At 48.0% G+C, this 25,505-nt stretch overlaps 1 protein-coding gene across 1 annotated transcript in view; it reads right to left on the bottom strand.

The window, feature by feature from the left end:
- The window catches only part of ANK3 (ankyrin 3), a 338,705-nt gene extending 316,780 nt beyond the window's left edge, over positions 1-21,925 (bottom strand). Inside the window, exons 1-2 of the mRNA XM_039366374.1 lie at positions 21,809-21,925; positions 5,529-5,567 (exon numbers count right to left, since the gene is read on the bottom strand). Coding sequence (XP_039222308.1) covers positions 5,529-5,567; positions 21,809-21,829 — 60 coding nt within the window. The 5' untranslated portion in view covers positions 21,830-21,925. The remainder of the gene's footprint in view (positions 1-5,528; positions 5,568-21,808) is intronic.
- Positions 21,926-25,505: the final 3,580 nt, after the last annotated feature.

The following is a 25,505-nucleotide window of genomic DNA, read 5'->3' as shown; positions in this document are numbered from 1 at the left end:
TTCGTGGCCTGTGCTGAAGTGTCTCCATTGCTGCTGCATCTTTATTCAAGTTCCACATTAGAGACTTTATGTTCAGACTGACAAGACTGCAAGGCATGTGTTTAGCTGTGGCTACCACTGTTTGCTAGGATTTTTTTTTTTTTTTTTTTTTTACAAAAGTAGATTTTTAAAAAAACTTATTTCTTCGGCCTTGCTTTTCTTGTGAATTGTGCGTGAGGAAGCCCTCAGCAAAAAACATCACTCCACCTACCTCGGGGGCACTGATGCAAAAAGGATGGGCTTCTTTCATTCTTTCATTGTGGCATAGGATAGAATGCGCAAAATATTTCAAGCATCTCATCACAACCCAATTCGTCTGAAGCTTTTCTATGCATCCAGGCATTCCTGTGTTGTAGCAAAAGCTATTCAAAATTCTAAAGTCAACAAACAGAAGCTCAGATCCCAGCCTCTTTCCACGGGGACAAGGATCTTGGAAGCGTCTGACTCTTTTCTTTAAAACAGTGGTTCTCAACCTGTGGGTCGGGATCCCATTTGGGGTCGAACGACCATTTCACGGGGGTCACCAAACAACGCAGTCCGCCATTTTTTCCCCCTTTTCCTTGGCTGTGCTACTCCCTTTTATTCTATTGGCTTTTGAAAGCCAATAGAATAGACTCTCTTGAATAGAGTCTAATTCTATTGGCTTTCAAAAGCCAATAGGAATTGTCCAGGCTGTCTCTGCCCTGCTGAGCCCGCCAAAAGTCCCATTCTGCAAACGGTGCGGCACCAGTTGAGTAGTCCTCGACTTACGACCGGTTGAGTAGTCCTCGACGTACGACCGGTTGGGGGTCGCGGCATTAAAAAGGTTGAGAAGAAGAAGAAAAAGAAACTAGCTGATTCTAAGGAGCTTCTGGACTTTGCTGATGCGTTGGTCCTCCTCCAAGTTTTGAAAGCTCTCCCTGGATCTCGTAAACAGCACTAAGCTCACCTCGGAATTTGAGGTGTCCTCAACTGACTGTTTCAGGAAGGAGAGATCCATTTCTCCACCCCTCTGCAATCAAGCAAAGCACGGAGGAGCTATAAGAAAATGATTACATAATGGACATCTGGAGGAAAGCCCAGCTGTCTTCACATTTCCAGAGCGGAATTAATCATTTTTCTCCAAGAGAAGGCCGAAGCCATGGGACAGCCACCGCAGCTCTACTGTTCTTGCCAGACTCTTGGACCAGCTGTTTTTCTAAAGACTGAAGTGGCTACAGAGAAATTAAGAAGGCAGCTTAGAACCTGCAAGTACTGTGTGTGGCAAGCATTGCAGGAAATAAAAATATAGCAAAAGAAAGATTTGTTTTTTTTAAAAACAAACAAACAAACAAGAGCTCTACTGCTCTTGCCAGACTCTTGGACCAGCTGTTTTTCTAAAGACTGAAGTGGCTACAGAGAAATTAAAAAGGCAGTTTAGAACCTGCAAGTACTGTGTGTGGTGAGCATTGCAGGAAATAAAAATATAACAAAAGAAAGATTTGGGTTTTTTTTAAAAAAAAAACAAAAAAAAAAAAAACAAGAGCTCTACTGCTCTTGCCAGGAAATAAAAATATAGCAAAACAAATATGTGGGGTTTTTTTTTAAAAAAAAAAACAAATTAAAGAAAAAAATAAAAAAACTTGATTTTTTTTCGTATGTGCTGATTGCACAAGATCAAATTGGACCCACCAGGATGAGAATACAGGCCGACGTCTCTCCACTAAACTGGGCTCCTGACAGCTAGAAGTATAGAGAGAAGCTGAACCAGAACTGGAAGGCAGTCAAGCCATTTGGGGACCTTAGTGTTTGTTGGCCCTGGCTCAAATCAAGACAATCCTCCCTTTCCTTGTGAGCCTGGCAGACCAGGAATGGTAGCTGTTTGCTCAGCATCACAAGGCAGAGTGAAATTTCTCCACAATCTACTTCCCCCATCAAAGCAGCCTTGTTTGTGGCCTCAGACACCAAAATAAAGAGTTACAACGTTAAGATATTGAAAGCGGCATTTCTCCCCTTAATAGCCCAATCTACGAACAAAAGACGTGCTAGTCCTGATTGCACAATTTGCAGAGACACCAAAGAGACACAGTCTCTGCACGTCAGGCAATAAGTGTGTCGGCTGTCAGTAAAAAAAAAGAGCAACTGGCAGGCGGGAAAGACCAGGCCATAAAAACTGACCCTGGTGCGTGGGCCCCCAGGAAGGGTCCTCTCCCAACTAGAGGTCCAGCGGCTTGCAGACCCTTCATGAAGGGGTGCATATCACTTTTCCTCTCTGACACTCCACAGGGCCATCAAAATGAGATCTGGGGTTAAAATGTTGAACAGCATGCAAGATTGGTCCTCCAGTGGCATTTGCGCCGGCTGTCACTGCTTTGCCCATTAGGAGGAAGTGATTATTTTTATTATGCCATTCTGGGTTTTCCAGCTTTGTTGTGGCTGATTTATGTTTTCAACCTTCATTATCACAAGCCACTTGGAGTCTTGGGGGCTGGGGAGGATATATCAGGTAGAGGCATAAATGCCGCAAATTGAAAATGATTTCCTTGGCCTCTCAGTGTACCCTTTTTTTTTTATTAATTAGCCAAGCTGCTTGGTATTGGGGAACACGCAAAGTGCTAATAATCTTTTAAAGAATTTTTGTTAGTTGCGAAGTTGTGTCCGAGCCATCGCGACCCCATGGACAACGTTCCTCCAGGCCTTCCTGTCCTCTACCATCTTCTGGAGTCCATTTAAGCTCACGCCTACTGCTTCAGTGACTCCATCCAGCCACCTCATTCTCTGTCGTCCCGTTCTTCTCTTGCCCTCCATCTTTCCCAGCATCAGGCTCTTCTCCAGTGAGTCCTTCCTTCTCATTAGGTGGCCAAAGTACTTGAGTTTCAACTTCAGGATCTGGCCTTCTAAAGAGCAGTCAGGTTTGATCTCCTCTAGGACTGACCGGTTTGATCGCCTTGCAGTCCAGGGGACTCACAGGAGTCTTCTCCAGCACCAGAGTTCAAAGGCCTCAATTCTTTGGCGCTCAGCCTTTCTTATGGTCGAACTTTCACAGCCATAGATTGCAACTGGGAAAACCATGGCCTTGACTATATGTACTTTTGTTGGCAGGGTGATGTCTCTGCTTTTTTAAAGAACTACTCCTCTGTAAAATTATTTAACACCTTTATTATATTTCTTAAACTATTCACCTGCAAACGTCTAGTGTGGAAATCAAAACCATAAAAATATAAGCTGAGAATAAAGCCACAAGACCAAAGCCAAATAAAAACAGAAGTCAGTGCTTTTTAAAAACTCAAAACCAACCAGGAGCCAGGATGAAGCTGGCTGCAGGGTGAGCCTCTTCCAAGGCTTTCCCTGATGCTGAAAGGCAGCTGGCTGCCAGGAGCACTCAGGGAGAGACCCCAGCCCCAAAAGGGTCTCCCCTCCCCTTAGATCAGTAGTTCTCAACCTGTGGGTCGGGACCCCATTTGGGGTCGAATGACCATTTCACGGGGGTCGCCAAACAACGCAGTCCGCCATTTTTCCCCCCTTTTCCTTAGCTGTGCTACTCCCTTTTATTCTGTTGGCTTTTGAAAGCCAATAGAATAGACTCTCTTGAATAGAGTCTAATTCTATTGGCTTTCAAAAGCCAATAGGAAGTGTCCAGGCTGTCTCTGCCCTGCTGAGCCCGCCAAAAGTCCCATTCTGTAAACGGTGCTGCACCAGTTGAGTAGTCCTCGACTTACGACCGGTTGAGTAGTCCTCGACTTACGACCGGTTGGGGGTCGTGGCATTAAAAAGGTTGAGAACCACTGCCTTAGATCCTTATGCAGAAATTGCTTCTCCGACCAGGGACTGTAACTCACCCACCCTACCCCCACCCCACCCATAGACAAACAGCCCCATCTTTCCAGGATTTCACAAACCGCTTAAAAACAGAAACGCAACCATCTGCAAGACAATAAATAGTAGAGCAGGCTTATCTGGTAACTTTAGAAATAGACTGTATATCAACTGAATTCACCTCTCAAATTTATTTCACTTCCTTTCTCTTTATGAGCACAGAAGGGATGAGATGCTTCTGCGTGTTTCTCGTAGAGCAGAAGCATCAAGCTTATGCAAGAGGTTGAATGGCTTCACAGAAGCCGGACGAAAGATCCGCAGCTTTTGAAACAATTAAAAATATTATTTAAAAGACAAAAGGTTCCGTGTTTAAAGTCATGTCCTGAGACATGCGATAAAACCAAAGCAATTCAATCAGACATGTGTATTAGGGTCAGCCCCACTGGCAGGGCCATCTGGGAAGGCAGAAGGAGGAGGAGGAGGGGGGGGAGGAGGAGGAGGAGGAGTTGGAGGAGGATGAAGACTGCCAAAATGGGTAGGTGCAACTCGGCGTTTGAAACCTCATCCCTTTTTCGGGCGTGTCACACAACTTTTTTTTTTCAAAGTATGTTTTATTAATTTTTTAAACATAATCACCTTAAAATTTGGTAGACAGTGCGTTGTCTGGGTTTACATTGAACAAACATCCACTAATAATTAAATTCTATAGTCTATAACCCACATGATAACGTTATACGATTTCCTCTTCTCCCCGTAGTGTTCTCTTTTACCAACCTTAAGTTAATACAATTCCTATCGTTTTAATAAATGATAATTAAGGATAAACGTTTTTGAATTATTTCTCCAAATAACAATCACACCAATACGGCATTCCTTTTCTATCTAGTCCAGTGGTTCTCAACCTGTGGGTTGGGACCCCATTTGGGGTCGAACGACCATTTCACGGGGGTCGCCAAACAACGCAGTCCGCCATTTTTTCCCCCTTTTCCTTAGCTGTGCTACTCCCTTTTATTCTATTGGCTTTTGAAAGCCAATAGAATAGACTCTCTTGAATAGAGTCTAATTCTATTGGCTTTCAAAAGCCAATAGGAATTGTCCAGGCTGACTCTGTCCTGCTGAGCCCGCCAAAAGTCCCCTTCTGCAAACGGTGCTGCACCAGTTGAGTAGTCCTCGACTTACAACCGGTTGAGTAGTCCTCGACTTACAGCCGGTTGGGTAGTCCTCAACTTACGACCGGTTGAGTAGTCCTCGACTTATGACCGGTTGGGGGTCACGGCATTAAAAAGGTTGAGAACCACTGATCTAGTCATTCTGGTCGTCTCATCAAATATATATCCTGTTTACATGCACCTGAAAGGGAGGACTCCAGTCAGGAAGTCCTTTTATATAATTTTATTTATTTATCTAATTATTTGATTGTCCCTCCCATTGGGATGCTGTTGACCTCCCCTCCTTTTGTCCCCTGTTATCAACAGGAGATCTGGGCTCTTCTTTTCCTCAGCACACATCAAAACAGAGAATTTCTAATGGGAGTTGGAATATTTTAAGAAACGCTATTTATTTCCCAAACCTCAACCACGCAGATTGGCTCCTCTCAGCTTAGCGTACACTTTCATTCTAAAAATTGTTCACCTCTAATACCGGAGAGTGAAAGCAGAGAGAGAAAGCACGGAGGCTGGGTTTTTTAAAGAAGCATTATTTATTCATTTACTTACTTTTCTAGTGTTTCCAGGGGGGTAGAATCGGTGATAAACCTATAATAAAGAAAGAGAGCTTTAGCAAAGAGGGTGGGGTGGGGGAAATGAAAACCTGTTGCTCAACAAGATCGCTGAAGTCATGTCACTGTGGCCTTCCAGAAACCCAGTGAATAAATCGTACATTCACAGGAATTAAAATGGTGGACATCAACCATGGCTCTAAAGCAGGGGTGCCACATCTTGGCAGTTTTAAGACCAGCAGATGTCAACTCTCGGAATTCCCCAGCCAGCAGTGCAAGCTGGGAAATTTTGGGAATTGAAGTCCACACATTTTAAAGTTTGCCAGAGTTGGATATTCCTGCTCTAAAGAGAGAGAAAGATGGGTCTCTCTGGGCTTCTCCATCCTTTTCCCCTTCCCTCCCAGTTTCCCTTCAGCCTTTTCTTTACTCCTTGTTTAGTTTTTCCTCGGTGCAGAATAACACCACAGATCCATCTGTGCAACATGCATATCTCATAAATCCTGTGGGGAACCCAGAGACCTGCAATGTCTACTTGTGTTTTTGGATAACGCAGAAGGCACATAAGCATCTTGAACGATGCTGGCCTAAAAAGGTGCGAATGATTGCACGCAACCAGTCGCGTCACAGCCATGTGACGCAACTGGAGGCATCAACAAGAGTGTGGTGTTCTTGGAGCTTGGCTGTTTTCTTGCAGATGTTTCACTGATGGGTGTTTCCTAGGATGGGTCATGAAACATCTGCAAGAAAGCAACCAGGCTTAAAGAACGCCCAGGATCCCTCATTTCAACCCTAAGTTAGAAACATTCTCCTTTATTTTAAGGAATCAATTCTTGCATTCGTGCTGACAACGTTTTTGATACTCCATGCCTATGCTAACCCCAGCGGTGCAACTTCTGCCCACTCCTTGTTTCAGGAGAAAGAACAATAACTTCAACAAGCCTGAGATAAAAGTCCCAAGGAGAGAAGCAACCTAGAACTAAGCAGAAACTTCCTGACAGTGAGAACAATTAACCAGTGGAACAACCTGCCTCCAGAAGCAGTAAATGCTCCAACACTTGAAGTTTTTAAAAAGAGACTGGACAGCCATTTGTCTGAAATGGTGTAGGGTTTCCTGCCTGAGCAGGGGGTTGGACTAGATGACCTCCAAGGTCCCTTCCAACTTTACTACTATTACTTACTATCTGGAGAAGGACCAGTGCCTTTGAAATCCTGGCATGGATGCCGTATGTGATGTCTTCTCACCTTCCAAACAATCAACCATTGGGAATCAATAGGCTCAAACTGTATTGTCTGCCTTACAAGGCAGACCAGCCAGGAAACAGGCCCACGTAAGCTAATTCTCCTTCATTGTAAGGTGCCGTTAAATCTTGCGACTCTGAAAGGGCAATATCTCCCCCTCCCATGTCCTTTGCAGCCCCCCCCCCAAAATTAGGAAGGGTCCCTTCCGATCTGCTTGTCCCACCCACCTTCCTGAGGTGGGCTGATCTGTCTTTTATCTGAGTGCTCCCTTCACTGTGTCTCTTTGGTCTGTCTTCCCAAGGTCATTCCTATGTACCATTACATGTACGATTCTAATTAGGGAAGAGAAATACAACATGTTCTCTCTCTCTTTTTTTTTTTAACAAAAGCTATTATGGGTGAGAGATGAGGAATTTGAACTATTTTTCTAAATTTAATGTTCTGGCACTCAGAGGCAAACTCAAGCAAGGATAATTGCATGGATTATTTTAAAAAATATATCAAAGCCAAAAATGCCTCTGCGTAAGATTTTTCCAGTCCTTATTATAAAGATCATCCAGCTAAGTAGATTAATTTCATCAGGTTCCCTAGAAATGGCTTAATCTATGCATGGAAATAATCTTCAGGATAATTTTAGAGAAAGCTGTTCGCCCACATCTACTTTTTTCATCCATGTGCCTCTGAACTGGTCTGGCGCTGCTTTAGCCAATGAGGTACAGTAGACAGAGATCCATTTTCGCAGAGAAATTATTTCTCAACATTTCCACCCAGCTTTGCCTTTTTCAGCCTTTGATGCCTTTTTTTAAAAATCCAAAAAAGCATCGACCCTGATAGCCTGATCATCTATGTGGAGAAGTCCAGAGTTGGTCTACAGAAAAGAATGTATACAGAGAAGAGCAACAAAGATGATCAGGGGACTGGAGGCTAAAACATATAAGGAACGGTTACTGGAATTGGGTATGTCTAGTTTAATGAAGAGAAGGATGAGGGGGGACATGATAGCAATGTTCCAATATCTCAGGGGCTACCCCAAAGAAGAGGGAGTCAAGCTCTTCTCCAAAGCACCTGAAGGCAGGACAAGAAGCAACGGAGGGAAACTAATCAAGGAGAGAAGCAACCTAGAACTAAGGAGAAACTTCCTGACAGTGAGAACAATTAACCAGTGGAACAACCTGCCTCCAGAAGCGGTGAGTGCTCCAACACTGGAAGTTTTTAAGAAGAGAATGGACAGCCATTTGTACAAAATGGTATAGGGCAGGGGTAGGCAACTTTTGGGCAATTGGAGTTAGTTTGCCTCGTAACAAAGAGACCCCACTCAGATTCATTCATTCAGCATTTTGTTTTATTTTCGTTCTTGTCAAACAGCCATGATTGCCTCATTCACAACTGCTGTGAAGGTTTGAAATGTTTCCAGAAGCTTTTCCATCTCCATTCTGACAATCTTGTCCTTATTAACTGCCACCTGGAGGGTGATTTTCTTTTATCACCACCCCGGAGGTCAGAGACAGACCCTCCCCCTACACACACACACAGGCCAGGACAATTGAATTAATTGCTCCGGGCAACAAAGTCTTCGAGAGACTAATGAGGATTCCAGGATAAAAGGAAGAGATGCAGCCTTCATGAATGTGTTTCCTCCATCATTTCATAGCTTTGATTTTTGCTTTGAAAAATTCCAGGAGAATATCATCCCAAGCAGGGTCACCTGAGGGACTCCATCATCCCTGCCCTCCCCACTCGACTCGTAGCCCCTCTGGTATGGATTATATAACAACAACAACAACAACAACAATAATAATAATAATAATAATAATAATAATAATAATAATAATAATAATAATAATAATAATGTTGGAAGGGAGCTTGGAGGTCATCTAGTCCAACCCCCTGCTCAGGCAGGAAACCCTATACCATTTCAGACAAATGGCTGTCCAGTCACTTCTTAAAAACTTCCAGGGTTGGAGCATTCACTGCTTCTGGAGGCAGGTGGTTCCACTGGTTAATTGTTCTAACTGTCAGGAAGTTTCTCCTTAGTTCTAGGCTGCTTCTCTCCTTGATTAGTTTCCATCTGTTGCTTCTTGTCCTGCCTTCGGGCGCTTTGGAGAATAGCTTGACTGCCTCTTCTCTGGGGCAGCCCCTGAGATATTGGAACACTGCCATCATGTCCCCCCTCATCCTTCTCTTCGTTAAACTAGACATACCCAATTCCAGCAACTGTTCCTTATATGTTTTAGCCTCCAGCCCCCTAATCATCTTTGTTGTTCTTCTCTGGATTCTTTCTAGAGTCTCAACATCTTTTTGACATCATGGTGACCAAAACTGGATGCCGTATTCCAAGTATGGCCTTAAAGGGCCACACCAACCAAGACTGACTTCCAGCAGCTGCCGTGCGAATAGTCAAGGACCCCGAACGCAGCGCAGTGTTCGGAAAAGATCTGGAAGCACCGTCTTTCAAACCTATTATTTAAAACCCGCACAAAATGTAAATGTAGGTTGAATTCCCAACTGTGAAGCCGTTTCTGAAAGCCTTATTTTTAGAGTGGCTGTTTCTGCCCCCAAACCGTTTCCCTTGAAGTCTAAAGATAAATATCCGAGCCGCAGATTGAACACCCCACCTTAATTGCCCGGGCTTTAAATACTACTGTAATATTTCAGGCTTACCCAAACAGATCTGCTAGCTGATATATCAAAAGGTTCCTAAGGATGGAGGGTAACTATGGAAACCTTGTACAACTACACATTTCTCCATGGCAACCAGGTCTCCATGGAATACTAATGAGTGGCCATGGCAACAGCAAGTTAAAATGGGGATGTCTCGAGACCAAAATATTTCATGTCTCGTTTATAAAGAAAAACCGATCTACTTATTTATACAAATCTCCATTTCTGAAGCAAAACATAGATAACCCTCCTGTGAAATGCTAAGCTCTATTTTAAGGGAAGCGGAAAGCAAAAAAAAAAAAAAAATCTCGTTGCTGTATTAAATCAGAATTTTCATTTTTATTTTATTTTATTTTAAATTTTGTTCAGTTAAGCCAAGAGAAACAGATCCACTTCTGTGGAGCAAAATGCCTCCGTACGTGGAAGGTTGCAAAGGTTGCATCTGAGGTCCAGGCTGGGACTGCAAAAGGTTTAAAAAGAAGCCCAGACTCCAGCTATTTCCTGCTTCCACCCACCCCGTTCTGGACACTGGATGAGAAGCAGAGGGAAGCAAATTTCTGATGAGCCCAAAAACAAAGAAAGGAGCTCTCATCTTCCCAATTGGTTGGGCAAACTTTGACCTGGTCATTAATGCTTTCCTTCCTTTCCATGATTTAAGGCCACCCTTGCCCTACGTATTGATTTCTTAAGTGTCACAAATACATTAATCCTTTCATTCATCTCCTATTTATTTTTCAAGGAACTTTTAAAAGGAGGCAGTTATACGGAGCTTCTTCGGCCCCTAAACAGCTTGATAGGCAGGAACGATCTAAGCTAATAATAATAATAATAAAGTTGGAAGGGACCTTGGAGGTCATCTAGTCCAACCCCCTGCTCAGGCAGGAAAACCCTATACCATTTCAGACCAAGGGCCGTCCAGTCTCTTCTTAAAAACTTTCAGTGTTGGAGCATTCACCGCTTCTGGAGGCAGGTTGTTCCATTGGTTCTAACTGTCAGGAAGTTTCTCCTTAGTTCTAGATTGCTTGTCTCCTGCCCAAGACGCTCAGTGTTAATGCTGAATGGAATACAAGGAGAACCTTTCTGGAATTTTCTGAATACAACATAAGGAACGGTGCGCTTGTTGCAAGCGTGGACACAACGGCTGCGTCCTTCATCCAAGCTCCACAGCCAACACTGGTCTGCCCCTGCCCCCACCCCACCTCTCTGAATTCCCTCTGGTTTGATACCAGGAAGGACTGTTGCAGGCCCAGATTCCTCTATGCCACCCAGGGTTTCATCTTCTGCAGTTCTTCAGAGTGAGGGACACAGGAACTCCTGGAGGAAAGGGAAGTGAATCTCTAGGGTTTAAACCGTCCACCAGGTCTGTTCTTCCATCTAGTCTCCTGGCCCAAAGGAAGATGGAACACAATAACACCAATGGAGTTGGAGCCAAAATCTATCAGAGCTGAGGAACCAGGAGAGGCCAATATGCAGGTTCAGCTGCTTCTCCCATGGTCTCCTTCTCCTATCTATCTAAGGCCTCCGAGTGCCTGCATGAGACAAGGGCTCCCTCTGCTGCTCTCTGGCTCATCTTGCCCAGCTCTTCTTTCACAGGCCACCTTATCTCCCAGCACTCAAAGCTGATCGGGCTTGAAAACAAAGGAGCAAAACCACTAAGGAAGGAACTTCTGCCTTGCAGTTGCCATCCCAGAGACAAAATTCAGATAGGTAGGTAGGCATGTAGGGGAGGAGGGAGGGAGGAAGGGGAGGAGGGAGAAGGGAGGGAGGGAGGGAGGGAGGAAAGAAGAGAGGGAGAGAAGAGAGGGAGTGAGGGAGGGGAGGGGAGGGGTGGAGAGGGAGGAAGGAAGGAAGGAGAGGAGAGGGAGGGAGGGAAGGAAAAGGAAAGGAAGGAAGAGAGGGAGGGGGACAGGAGGAACCGGAGGAGGGGGGAGAGAGGGAGGGAGGGAGGAACAGAGGGAAGGGAGGGAGGGGGAGAAAGGGAGGAAGGGAGGAAGGGGAGGAGAGAGGAGGGAGGGAGAAGGGGAGGGAGAGAGGGAGGAAAGAAGGGAGGGAGGGAAGAGGGGGAGAGAGGGAGGGAGGGGAGGAGAGGAGAGGGAGGAAGGAAGGAAGGAGAGGAGGGGGAGGGAGGGAAGGAAAAGGGAAGGAAGGGAGGGATGGAGGGGGACAGGAGGAACCGGAGGAGGGGGGAGAGAGGGAGGGAGGAAGGGAAGGGAGGGGGAGGGGAAGGAAGGGAGGAGGGAGGAAGGGGAGGAGAGAGGAGGGAGGGAGAAGGGGAGGGAGGGAGGAAGGGAGGGAGGTGGAAAGGGAGGGAGGGAGGGGAAGGAAGCATTAACAGAGGGATAGAATCAAGATCACGTGAAGTGTTAATACCACTTTACAAGGCCTTGGTAAGGCCACACTTGGAATACTGCATCCAGTTTTGGTCCCCACGATGTAAAAAAGATGTTGAGACTCTAGAAAGAGTACAGAGAAGAGCAACAAAGATGATTAGGGGACTGGAGGCTAAAGCATACAAGGAACGGTTGCTGGAATTGGGTATGTCTAGTTTAATGAAGAGAAGGACGAGGGGGGACATGATAGCAGCCTTCCAGTATTTCAGGGGCTACCCCAAAGAAGAGGGAGTCAAGCTCTTCTCCAAAGCTCCTGAAGGCAGGACAAGAAGCAACGGATGGAAACTAATCAAGGAGAGAAGCAACTTAGAACTAAGGAGAAACTTCCTGACAGTTAGAACAATTAACCAGTGGAACAACCTGCCTCCAGAAGCGGTGAATGCTCCAACACTGGAAGTTTTTAAGAAGAGACTGGACAGCCATTTGTCTGAAATGGTATAGGGTTTCCTGCCTGAGTAGAGGGTTGGACTAGATGACCTCCAAGGTTCCTTCCAACTTTATTATTATTATTGTTGTTGTTGTTACTATTATTATTCTGAGATCACCCAAGAATGGCTCAGTTTTCCCATGTAGTTATTTTATAAGATCTCTGGATATAAAAATCTGCATGATCAGCACAGGCCCTCTCGTAAAGCTACTGATCTAAGGTATTAGAAAACCTCCATGCATTTTTTCCCCCCATCAAGTCATGCCTTGAATTCAGCTACGCATTTTCCTCAGAGGCGGCTCTTGTTACCAGAGTAGTAGCGCCTGGCAGATGAATTCTCCTCATCCCTAAAGAGCTTCAGCAAATGACAGGCCCCCTCGCCCAGTAATGGAGAAAGCCAGCAGCTCAACCTCCATGATTCAGGCCTTATTTATCTTCTGTATTCCCTCGCTGAGTGGGCGCAGGTTGCCCAGACTGGATCTTTCCTCACAGGCTCCTGTTGGGTCCTATGTTTTGTGTAGGATTATGAGGCAGGCGGCAGAATTTGCCCCGGAAGAGTAATACATCCTGCTCACAATAATGACGTGTCATCACGAGGCCAGCAGTCTGATAAGGCAGACTGGGGTTGGCCTGGCCAAAGCACATTTGACCAAGTGACCAGCCCTCCGTGAACCTCACCAGAGCGCAAGAGGTTGGCAAAGGGATCTGAATCTCACGCTACGAAAGCAAAATATTACAAAGCAACAACCACAAAGCTTTCTTAAAATAATCGCTTTAGCACGGGAGTCATTCAGCTACGGAGTTCCTAAAAATATGAATGACTTACTAAACAGTTTTGGGCTTCAACTTGAAATTGAAGTAAAGTTACTTTACTTCAATTTCAAGTTGAAGCCCAAAACTATGGGTTTCAACTTGAACCTGTTCAAAACTGTTCAAAACTGAAATTAAAGCAGGGATCAAGTAGCTTCCCCTAAAGGCAAACGGAATTCCTTTTTTAGAAGACTATTGTGCTCTTAAACTAACAAGCCGGTTCTTTGGAGAACGTTTGATCTATCAGATTGGCCAAAGTAGATCCTTCTGAACTGAGCTTCACTCCCACTGATTAGGTGGCTCCACAGCTGTAGTGATGACAACAGCACAAGAAAGGATTGCTCTGCCCTTCTTGGATTTTTGCTTTCATTGGTCAATAATCTTTCCCCTAATGCCGGGGTAGGCAACCTTGGCTCTTTTATGACTCGCGGACTTCAACTCTCAGAATTCCTGAGCCAGCATGGGGGAACTATGGCCCCTTCATGACTCGTGGACTTCAACTCCCAGAATTCCTCAGCCAGCATGGGGGAACTATGCCCCCCTTAATGACTTGTGGACTTCAACTCCCAGAATTCCTCAGCCAGCATGGCTCAGCTTGGAAACCTCTCCCTTCCCTCTCAGCATGGCTGGCTCAGGAATTCTGGGAGTTGAAGTCCACAAGTCATAAAAGAGCCAAGGTTGCCTACCCCTGCCCTAACCCCATCCCAGTCAGGTCTCTCAAAATAACATGGAGGACAAGATCTCAAACTCCCCTTTTGCTCCTAGGGGTGTGGGAAGACCTGGAGACAAGCAGTCAGATCTTTCCAGGGATGAGGGCCTACTTGGCAGACTTGCTGTACTTTAGCTGTTACTTCATGCTTTCCTTCTGGCCCAGCTGGAAGGCCACACAGGGTGAGGTGGGCATCCTTGTCTAGCTTGAAGTCCCCAACCCAAAGCATCTGTGCTGATGCATTATCAGCCTTGTTCTGATCCAGCAGGCCCAACCTTACGTTCTTCTAAAGACTGGGACATTGTAAGGAAAATGTCTCTTGCCTTAACTTTTCTCCTTCCCAGGGCCAGGCTCCCACCACTGTACCAATACCGCCCTGGAGAACTGGTTTTTCACGGCCTTCTCACTCAGGATCTGCCTTCGGAGATCCCAGCTTGTACCTGTCTTCTGCAGCCTCATTAAAATTCCCACTGAGTCATTACACTCTTGGGTGGCCTTCAGAGGCTTCTGGCTCCCCACCCACAATCCACAATCCAACCTGCCAGTTTAGGTGTAACTTGACATGTTATACAAGGCATTATGATCAGCGCTGAATGCTGGAGACATTCAAGTTTACCATTAACACATTAAGATTGAAAATCAGGCTTGTCAGGTGTTATATTTTTTTCTATCCTGCTCTGTGGAGTAGAGAGTTGGTCTCTGACAGAAGGCCACCTGAAGAGACTGGAAGCCTTTGAAATGTGGATTTACAGGCGGCTGTTATGTATAAGCCGGGTTGACAAGATCAGAAATGAGGAGGTGATCAGCCGCCTGGGAAAGCCCAGAGAAATCATCAAAACAATTTAAAAAATGAATGTTAGAATATTTTGGACATGTGATGCGACACCCAGAAAAATACTAAGGTGACCAACCGTCCTCCTTTAGGGAGGACAGTCCTCCTTTTGTAAGTTCTGTCCTCCCTCGAAAAGTGTCCTCCTACATGTCCTCCTTTTCAATATTTGAAGACTAATCTGCAGGGCTTTTTTTCTCTCTCATAGAACGCTCAGAACGGTGTTCCGGCACCTTTTTTTGATGGTTTTTTTTTTCAACTTTTTCAACTTTTTTTTTTCAACTTTTGAAAGCCAATAGGAATTGCTGCTGAGCGCGCCAAAACACCCGGCTGGCAAACTTTGCACATGCAAGTTGTCTGTATTATTGTTGCAATGAATAAAATGTTTCTTTTGTTTACGATATTTTTTTCTTCAATTTATTTGTGTCCTTCTTTTCATTGTAAAAAAGTTGGTCACCTTAAAAATACGGCATACTCCATTTAATCCTCCAGGGAAAGACTGAAGGCAAACGAGGTCCAGGCAGAAGAAGAACATTGTGGCTTCAAAATCTAAGGGACTGGTTTGGACAAAACTCAGCGGCCCTTTTTCGTGCAGCTGCTGATAAAAACAGGATCACCAACAGGATCGCCAACGTCCAATAACGGATATGGCACAAGAAAAGAAGAATTAACACATATTTATCGCCATCTCCGTCTTGTTGCAAGGGCTGCGCAGGGAACGTTTCAAGAGCTAAAGGCCCTAAACTAGAAACAGCCATTGTGCCAAAGTCACTCCACGGAGGCAAACTACTTTGATGGCTTCATTGTTTAAGAACTATCACCCTATTTCACATGGAAAAAAACAAAAACAATCTTCATTTTTATCCAATGGAATAAAATGGCATGGAAATCCCTCAGACCATGCTGATTTGAAAAGCTGGATCTTTTTTTGATGCTTTGTTGTTTTGAGATGGTCTCGAATGAGTTTGCAGCAGCAGTAACAATGGCTTCTCTCATAAGGAATATCTGAGGTAAATTTCAGAAAAAGTAGCTGCACAAAAAAAAAAAAAGAATGGTGAGGAGGAAAAATCACCCTGTTCCAATGCAGGAGGGCAACTTCTGGGAGACATCAGCTTGGTGATCCTCCCCAGATGACAAGACAAGTTGTGAAGCCAGTCAGCAATTTAAAATTGCTCACAAGTGGAGTCTTCTGATGAGACGCTGGGAAATAACCATCACACCAGCTTTCCCAAGACACTGTTATTGTTGCAGCTGATGGTTGTGTTTTTTCAAGAACCTTCTGAGTTAAGAGGAGGCCTGCAGATCCCCCAACTCAACCATCTCCTTCCTCTTCACCTCATTGTGTCACGGTTACCTAAACACTGACCATGTTGACAAGTCATCGGGCAATGCCACGCATCACCAAACACAACAGAAGAGTTGTAACACAACAGAAGAGTTGTCCGTAGTGCCATGTAGGACGCAAGCTTGTGCAATTGTTTGGTTTCAGTTTGGAAGAGACCTGGGAACACAAACACAGTAGCTATTTGGACCGAAAGGAATTCAAAGTTGATCTTGAGCAGTGTTTCTCAACCTTGACAATTTTAAGGCATGTGGACTTCAACTCCCAGAATTCCACAGCCAGCAATGCTAGCTGTGGAATTCTGGGAGTTGAAGTCCACATGCCTTAAAATTGTCAAGGTTGAGAAACACTGATCTTGAGGAAGGCAGGAGACAGCTGCAAAGGAAGGACTTGGAGAAAAGATTCCACAGCCCAGAGACAGGACGATATGTGAGAAAGAAACTCACAACAGCCCTGCCCTGACCGTATTTCATTTGAGATGAGATCCAGAGAAGCCTGGATGTAATTTCACAATTCTGTTACTACACCCTACAGTGGTAGAATGACATTCCTGGGATGCCTGTGGTGTTTCCACCTGCCCTGCCCTGAAGGCTCATTAAAGCAGCCATATCCGTTTCTAGGACTCCATGGGTGCTGCAGAAAGGGTTTCTCTTCCAAATCCCATCTGACATTCATTCTGCAGGCATCCAGGTCCCTCCTAGCTGCTGACTTCCCATCCTGAGATTAAGAGGACACTCGTGCAATTTAACTTTTGGGGAATTTAACCCGGTGAATCTTTGCTACCGTTCTGCAAAACAAATATGTCAAAAATGCCAAAACCTGGCTTATTTTTTTGTTGTGCTGTAATCAGGAAACCATAAACAATTAAAGACAATAATAAAAATAACTTTTTAAGTCTAATGTATCTTCTCTAGAGCAGGGGTTCCCAACCTTTCTGGTTTGGTGCCCGGGGCGGGGGGATGGAGGTGCCTTTATGCGTGCGAGCATGCGGACGTGCAAACGGAGCTGTGCGTGCACGAATGAGGCCATAATTGCGCATGTGACGCAAATGGGGCCACGAGCGCCTGCGCAATGCTTGGGCGATGCTTGCGCCCACATAATGCCACAATGCTAGCGCAAATGGGGATGTTGTGCTTGCAGCAATGATACTGCCCACCCAATGGCTATGGCATTGCTAGTGCCCACACAACGCCACGATGCTAGCATGAATGGGGGCTGCGCTCGTGGCAACATTAGTGCCTGCCCGACGCTCACGGCATTGCTAGTGCCCAAGCAACACCGCAATGCTAGTGCGAGTGGGGTGTGCGAGCACACACACGCCCGTGCACTGGCCAGCCACTCACGTGGCCCAATGGCCAACAGCCCACAGCCCGATAGTGGGCCACAGACCACAGGTTAGTGACCCTTGCTCTAGAAGCGTGCAAACAAACATACGCACTAAGTCAGAGAGCAAGTAATTAACACTTTGAGGGATCTTCAATATCAGATATTTATCTCCTCAAAAAGGTGACTGAATTTCAGAGCAACTGGCAGCCTAAAGAAATGCTGAAAAAAAAATATTCAAGGAATTCTTCATCTTCTCTCTCTCTCTCTCTCTCTCTCTCTCTCTCTCTCGGTGTGTGTGTGTGTGTGTGTGTTTCTGTGTGTGTGTGTGCGCGCGCGCTGTCATCTGGCAATTACATGGCAACATTTTTGGAAATGGTTTGCCTTCGCCTCCTTCTTTCTAGGGCTGAGAGAGAGTGGCTCACCCAAATTCCCAGCCTCCCAGCTCATCTCCAGTGCCTTTAACTGCTGCACCAATCTGGTTAACTCATATTCATTTAAAAGCATGTCGCATCTTCCATATTCCCTTTAAAATATGAATAGTGTGGATGCAGTGAAATTCTGAGGCAGTTTCCAAGCTTTTCAACAATGGCATTCAAGTTTTTAAATCAGGGTTCCTGGTGGCAGGAGAGCCCTTAGACCAGGGGTAGGCCACCTTGGCTCTTTTATGACTCGTGGACTTCAACTCTCAGAATTCCTGAGAAAGCCATGCTGAGGGGACAGGGAGAGGTTTCCAAGCTGAGCCACACTGGCTCAGGAATTCTGGGAGTTAAAGTCCACGAGTCAGAAAGCGGCCTAGGCCTAGGCCAGAGGTAGGCAACCCTGGCTCTTTTATGACTCGTGGACTTCAACTCCCAGAATTCCTGAGCCAGCCATGCTGAGGGGACAGGGAGAGGTTTCCAAGCTGAGCCATGCTGGCTCAGGAATTCTGGGAGTTGAAGTCCATGAGTCATAAAAGAGCCAAGATTGCCTACCCCTGCTCTAGAGTCAGTAAAGGCCGCCCCTCCCCCCTCTTCTGCTGAGCTGCCCTCCAATTGGATTCATGCACACGTCTTTGGCAGTGAGATAGGCATGGCTTATCCTGATCTGGCTAATCAGAAAAACTTCCCAGTCTAGGCTACAGCACTGGGATTCCACACTGGCTTAACCTCAAAAAAAACCACCCTGTTTGGATGTTTTCCTTCTGAGTTGTGTTTAGACGACCTTAATAATTACAACTAATTTTACATAAATATCGGTTTCTATAGAGTCTAGAATAACTCTAAAAAAGAAGAAATAATAAGAAAATCCTGCAAAGAAATGCAGTTAATGTACAGATTGTCAAGTGGCTACAGTGTCCTCTCTCCTTCTCAACAAGATGCCTTAATAACTTTTAAACAGTCACTGGAAAGAAAATGGTTCAAGCCAGGATTGGTCTTGACGCTCTCCCAGTATCTATCTCCTCTCCTATACCCCAAGCAGAATCAAGTGTGGGTGATTTTTAAGTCTCACGTGCTTACTATTTTCCCAGGGCTGGGATTTCACTTAAGGCAGACATGTCAAACACAAGGCCCGGGGGCCAGATGTGGCCTGCGAAGTGGTTTCATGTGGCCCGTGAAGCCATCCTGGAAACAGTGAGGGAATGGCCCCCACTGCCTTGGCCCTGGCCCAGGCCGGCCGGGAGCCAATGTACAATGTTGTGGTGGCCATCTATGCTGAAACGCATTCAGTCTTAGCTCCACAAGGCCGTCTGGAAACAGCGAGGAACCAGCCTCTGCTGTGTCGGCCTCACCCCCTGGGTGCACACTGAGGAGATGTCAACCTTTGTGAGGAATGAAGACATGCACCATCACCTGGAAGCGGCCAACAAATGGCCCTCGCCTACTTCACATATCCGACTTGATGGGCTCTGGTGGAGGGGTTTCAGCAGGCAGTGAGGCTCCTCCAGTGGACCGTGCCTTGGCACTTGCCCCGGTCCCACCCCGCTTCTGCCAGAGACCCTCCGATCTGTCCCACTCCTGCCCAGGCCCCCACAGGCACCCTTGACCGGAACGATGTAGAGCTGGCCACGCCCACCCAGTAGGCCACATCCACTCCCTCCACACCCACCCAGTAGGCTGCAACCACTCTGGCCACACCCACCTGCCCCCCCCCCAGGGCAACCGCAATGCTGATGCGGCCCTCAGTGAAATTCAGTTTGACACCCCTGACTTAAGGCCTCTTTCTTGCATTGTCTTCTCTCTCCCTCCCTCCCTCCCTCTTTCCAAAACCAATCTGTTTTGCGTACAGTATATATTTTTGCAACATGTTTCTCTGTGCATAAAAACAACCGGAGCTTCGCATGTTTACATCCTACTCTCCTCTTTAGATACTTCTAACCAAACACGAATTAATATCTTCAGGCTGTTTACAAGAGAGCAAAAATAATAACTAAAGCAAGTTTCATGGGAAAAGCAAGTTGTAACATATGTTGCGCTGCAGCGCCACCTTGTGGGAGGAGAGCGAAGCGAAGGGGAAAACCGCTGGCATTTGAAAGCTTGGATAGGTTTGCTAAAAAGTTTGCTAAAAGTTGCTTTTATGAAAAACGCATGTATTTCTAAATTGTGTTTCATGGAAAACATAAAACATAAATTTGTGTTTTTCCCAAAACACGTTTTTATGAAAAACATGTGCGTTTCTCAACCACTAAAAGGAAAATCTCACACAGGGACTTGGGATCCCTTCGACTCTAAATGGCATGGCTTAAATGAAGAAGACCAGCACACCTCAAAATGTGCCGGCTACATAATTCGGCTATGCCAAATCTAGACAGCATACTAAAAAACAGAGACATCACCCTGCCAACAAAAGTACATATAGTCAAGGCCATGGTTTTCCCAGTTGCAATGTATGGCTGTGAAAGTTGGACCATAAGAAAGGCTGAGCGCCAAGGAATGGAGGCCTTTGAACTCTGGGGCTGGAGAAGACTCCTGCGAGTCCCCTGGACTGCAAGGCGATCAAACCAGTCAGTCCTAGAGAAGATCAACCCCGACTGCTCTTTAGAAGGCCAGATCCTGAAGTTGAAACTCAAGTACTTTGGCCACCTAATGAGAAGGAAGGACTCCCTGGAGAAGAGCCTAATGCTGGGAAAGATGGAGGGCAATAGAAGAACGGGACGACAGAGGATGAGATGGCTGGATGGAGTCACTGAAGCAGTAGGTGTGAACTTAAATGGACTCCAGAAGATGGTAGAGGATAGGAAGGTGTGGAGGAACATTGTCCATGGGGTCATGATGGGTTGGACACGACTTTGCAACTAACAACAACAATGTATTTCTAAATTATGTTTTATGGAAAACACAAAACATAAATTTATGTTTTTCATATTTTTTTTTATGAAAAACACGTGCGTTTCTCAACCACCAAAAGGAAAAACTCACAAAGGGACTTGGCATCCCTTGGACTCTTAATAATGATAAAGTTGGAAGGGACCTTGGAGGTCATGTAGTTCAACCCCCTGGGTCAGGCAGGAAACCCTATACCAGAGGTAGGCAACCTTGGCTCTTTTATGACTCGTGGACTTGAACTCCCAGAATTCCTGAGCCAGCACGGCTAGCTCAAGAATTCTGGGAGTTGAAGTCCGCGAGTCATAAAAGAGCCAAGGTTGCCTACCCCTGCCCTATACCATTTCAGACAAATGGCTGTCCAGTCTCTCTGGAGCATTCACCGCTTCTGGAGGCAGGTGGTTCCACTGGTTAATTGTTCTCACTGTCAGGAAGTTTCTCCTTAGTTCTAGGTTGCTTCTCTCCTTGATGAGTTTCCACCCGTTTCCCCCCCCCCGCCCCCTTTAAACGGCAAGGCTTTAAAGGCACAAGACCAGCACATCTCAAAATGCACCGGATACATAATTCGGGGGAGACCCAGTGGGCCAGCCAAGGAAAAACTGGGACTCCCCTCCAAAGTACCGTATTTCCAGTAAAGGGAACGCAGCTCACCTCGACGCTCCCGTTGGCAGAGAAAGGCGCCCGCTCGGCCAATCCCAAGCCGGAGAGCCGCCGAGGAGGCGGGTCCGGCGGCCGGGGGGGGGGGGAAGCGCAGGCCAATTCGCAGGGACGGCCGGGGAGCCCCCGCTGGCCTCGCCGCGCAGCTTCTCCTGCCGGGGCCGCCCCGGGTGGCGGAGGCCGGGATCCCCCACCTCCTAACCTCGGCCGCCGGGCCGCCTCGGACCGGCCAGCTGGCGGGGCTTCCCAAGAGCCTCCCGGCCCGGCCTCGGGCAGGGCGGGGGAGCTTCTCTCGGGGCTCCGGGTCCGGCTTTGGTCCTCGGAGGACCGGGAAAGCGCCCGGTCCGGCTCGCCGCCAGGCTCCGCCGGGGCGCGAGGGGCCCCGGCGGGGAGAGAGAGAGACCGGGCACGGCGAGCCCTGCTCCCTCCGGAGCTGCCGTAGGCGTCGCTGCACCGCCTGCCCGCCGAGCAGCCGTCGGAGCCCGCAGACCCGCGGCTCCCCCGAGCAGGAGGGCGGGTGGGCGAGGGGCGACCCCCGGCTGCCTCCCGCCCCCTCCTTTCCCGGAGGATTCCGGGCAGCGCGGCTCACCTGGTCGGCGCCTGAAGCCATGGCCGCCGGGAAGACCCGCCGGGACCCCGGAGGAGCGGAGCCGCCACAGGTGGCAGCGGCGGCAGCGGCAACGACCTCCGAGCGGCCGCCAGCAACCGGCAGATGCCAGCCGGGCGCCCCGCCCGAGCTCGGGGGCGTGGCGTGGCCGGCCCTGCCCGGGGAGGCCTGGCGGGGCCGCCAACCGGGCGCCCGTGGGCAGCCCCTCCGGCCTCGGGGACTGGGGGGGGGGTCCCGGGGGTGGGCAGCCCGGCCAGTTCCCCTAATTAAAGCCCGCGGGGGTGGGGGGGGAGAAGAGAACCGGGTGGGCTCCTGGCCGTCCCTCGCCCGCCACGTGACCTGGATGAATGGGAACCCCCCTGGGCATCGAGCAGAGCCTCTGCCAGTTTACAAGCGGGGTTGAGATCTACTGGTAGAAATGCCTTCCGGCTGAACGTCGTCGGCTTCGGTCTCCGAGGTGAAGAGGGAAGGGTCCCCGCTTGGCTCCGGAGAGGCTGCCGTGCCTTTCGTGGCGGCGCCTGCTTTGTTTATGGCCCCCGAGGCGGGTCAGGTTACCTGCCTAGCTACCGGAGGCAACAAAAGAACCCCCATTGTGTTGGGTTCTGCTAGTGTGTGCCCAGCTGGGCAAAGCCAGCCTTTAGAGGCAAGAGAATTTGCACCTGGCTTTCATCGGCCACCTGCACCTGGAATTGGAAGGAAGGAAGGAAGGGGGGGGGGGAGAGAGAGAGAGAGACGCCCTCCCCCTCCACTTTCTCAGGTGGTCCTCCCACCTGCCCCCGAGCAAGAGGGAAGGTGTAGTTCCCCCCCCCCTTGCTGGGTTCCCACGTAGGGGGGCAGCTTTTGCAAAGCACGGCTTCGTTTCGGGGCGAGGGAGCGCCCAGTTTGGCCCGCTTCCAAATGGAGCCATTGTGTTGAGGGTTCCTCAAATATCCTGTCCAGGAAATTGGGATAAAACAAAAGCTGCCTGAAAGCTTTCTGGATGAGACGAAGAAGAGGGCAAAGCCCAGCACGAAACAGGCAAAGCCACCCAGGAGCTAGAACGGTTACGGCAGTGAAGAAAGAGCGTGAACTCTTTCTGCGTTTCCAATTTGGGCATGCAGCCGAGATTTCCGGCTGTATTTGTCTTGTCCCCAAGCAAAGAAGCTGGGAGGGAAGGATTGGGACTTTCTTATCCTGTGTAATTAGTCTTCAGCAGCCTCCTCGGTGTGTTTTGTTGTTGTTAGTTGCGAAGTCGTGTCTGACCCATCGCGACCCCACGGACAACGTTCCTCCAGGCCTTCCTGTCCTCTACCATCTTCTGGAGTCCATTTAAGCCAGTGGTTCTCAACCTGTGGGTCAGGACCCCATTTGGGGTTGAACGACCATTTCACGGGGGTCGCCAAACAACGCAGTCCGCCATTTTTTCCCCCTTTTCCTTAGCTGTGCTACTCCCTTTTATTCTATTGGCTTTTGAAAGCCAATAGAATAGACTCTCTTGAATAGAGTCTAATTCTATTGGCTTTCAAAAGCCAATAGGAATTGTCTGGGCTGTCTCTGCCCTGCTGAGCCCACCAAAAGTCCCATTCTGCAAACGGTGCTGTACCAGTTGAGTAGTCCTCAACTTACGACTGGTTGAGCAGTCCTCGACTTACGACCGGTTGGGGGGTCGCGGCATTAAAAAGGTTGAAAACCACTGCTTTAAGCTCACGCCTGCTGCTTCCGTGACTCCATCTGTCATCCCCTTCTTCTCTTGCCCTCCATCTTTCCCAGCATCAGGCTCTTCTCCAGTGAGTCCCTCCTTCTCATTAGGTGGCCATCGGTGTGTTTAGAAACAGATAAATATATGCACGCCACAACAATATGCCTAGAATTGAGGATTCGGACAAGTACTGGAGACTCTTTGGAGTCGGAGGCTGCTGGGTGAAGCAGGATTTACCCAGAGCCAGGCAGAATGGAAATGCAGGCCTGAGGGCAGCAGGGAAAGACTGATTAAAGGCTTGGCCCGGCTTGTAATTGGCGCCTGGAAGGACACAGATATTTGACTGTGAAAGTGTCCCAGGGGAATTCTCTCAGCTTCGTTGCTAAATGTCCCTCCCACTCGCCTAATCGGAAAAACTGCTGTGGTCAGCAGCCATTTATTTATTTATTTTATTTTTAAAATTTATAAGCCGCCCCACTCCCGAAGGACTCTGGGCGGCTAACAATAAAAAACACATAAAACATAACAAAACAACAATGCAAAAACAATCATCCAGGGGTAAGGTTTTATAAACCCCAGGCCTGCCGGAAAAGCCAGGTCTTAAGTAGCTTACGGAAGACCAACAGGGTGGGAGCGGTCCTAATCTCCGGGGGGAGCTGGTTCCAAAGCGTGGGTGCCATCACAGAGAAGGCCCTCCTCCGCGGCCCCGCCAAATGGCACTTCTTGGCCGACAGGGCCTGAAGGAGGCCCAGCCTGTGGGATTTAACCGGACGTAGGGAACTATGAGGTAGTAGGCGGTCTCGCAAATAGCCTGGCCCTGAGCCATATAGGGTTTTAAAGGTAATGACCAACACCTTGAATTGGACCCAGAGACCAATAGGCAACCAGTGCAGCTCACGGAGGATAGGTGTAACGAGGGTGTATCGAGGAGCACCCACTATCACTCGCGCGGCTGCATTCTGGACCAACTGTAGTCCCCAAATACTTTTCAAGGGTAGCCCCATGTAGAGCGCGTTGCAGTAGTCCAAACGTGAGGTGACAAGGGCGTGAGTGACTGTAAGGAGAGCCTCCCGGTCCAGGTAGGGTTGGCCATCCCACGTCCCTAGGCAGAGAGATGCTGGCTGAGGCATATGGGCTGCTGCCTTAAGGTCCCTCAGCCTGGTAGGACCGGGCTAGGCCGGCGCCTCGTGGAAGGGAACAATGATAGCGCCACCGGGGCCCTGATGGGAAAGGGCACCAACTTTGCCATTTGTATGATTTCACGCTGCGTGCGAGGACACCCCGAGGCCCTTGTGTCAGCACTAGAGGTAGCCCTCAACTTGAGAGTGCATTTGGGACCAGATTTCCGGCAGCAAGTCAAGGACCCCACGTGGCCACACCCAATTTTATGACCTTTTATTTGTGACGGTTGTTCAATGAACCCACACCTGTTCAGGGAATGCCACCGTCGTTACATGCAAATCTGGTGTTTTGAATGGGCATATTTTGCCTGAAATGCGGCCAGGTGATCGTTATGGGGTGGGGACGATGGCCTGACGTTTGATGACTTGCGGAGGTGCTTTAGGAGCTGTTGTAAAGAGTCAATAAATAACCGTGTATCATTTTCTTCCCTGCGGTTGCATCACCTATTTTTATGATAGGTAACTCAGCATTTCCCAAATTAGGCCAACCTGCAATTTGCTTTATCACGGGAGGTAGAGGCCCCCTCATGCCCAGGCCTGGTCGTAAATCCCAGGGCCGTAGTCTCCTCCTGAGGTGAATCACAGCAGAAGCAAGAGACGAGCAGGTCCCTGCCCAGGGCAGCGTCAACCACACCGGCAGCTCTTTCCCAACTGCTCTCGGCTTGCACAAGGGAGACGCCGCCCCTTTGGCTGCCTGGCTCAGCCTCTCCCTTCCAAATCTACCTGCTGCTTCAGCTCGTAGGTGCCTCTCCCTGTCCTGGGCATGCAAAAACCACAGGAACAGGTGGACCTGTTTCCTCTTCAGAGAGGTGGATAAAAG

The sequence above is a fragment of the Crotalus tigris genome, unplaced genomic scaffold, assembly GCF_016545835.1.
Source record: "Crotalus tigris isolate CLP2741 ecotype Arizona unplaced genomic scaffold, ASM1654583v1 scf7180000017598.18339901613:2243638, whole genome shotgun sequence".
NCBI classification, from domain to species: Eukaryota; Metazoa; Chordata; class Lepidosauria; order Squamata; family Viperidae; genus Crotalus; species Crotalus tigris.
Note: the sequence above shows the minus strand (reverse complement) of the source record. Positions and strands in the feature narration are given on the sequence as shown.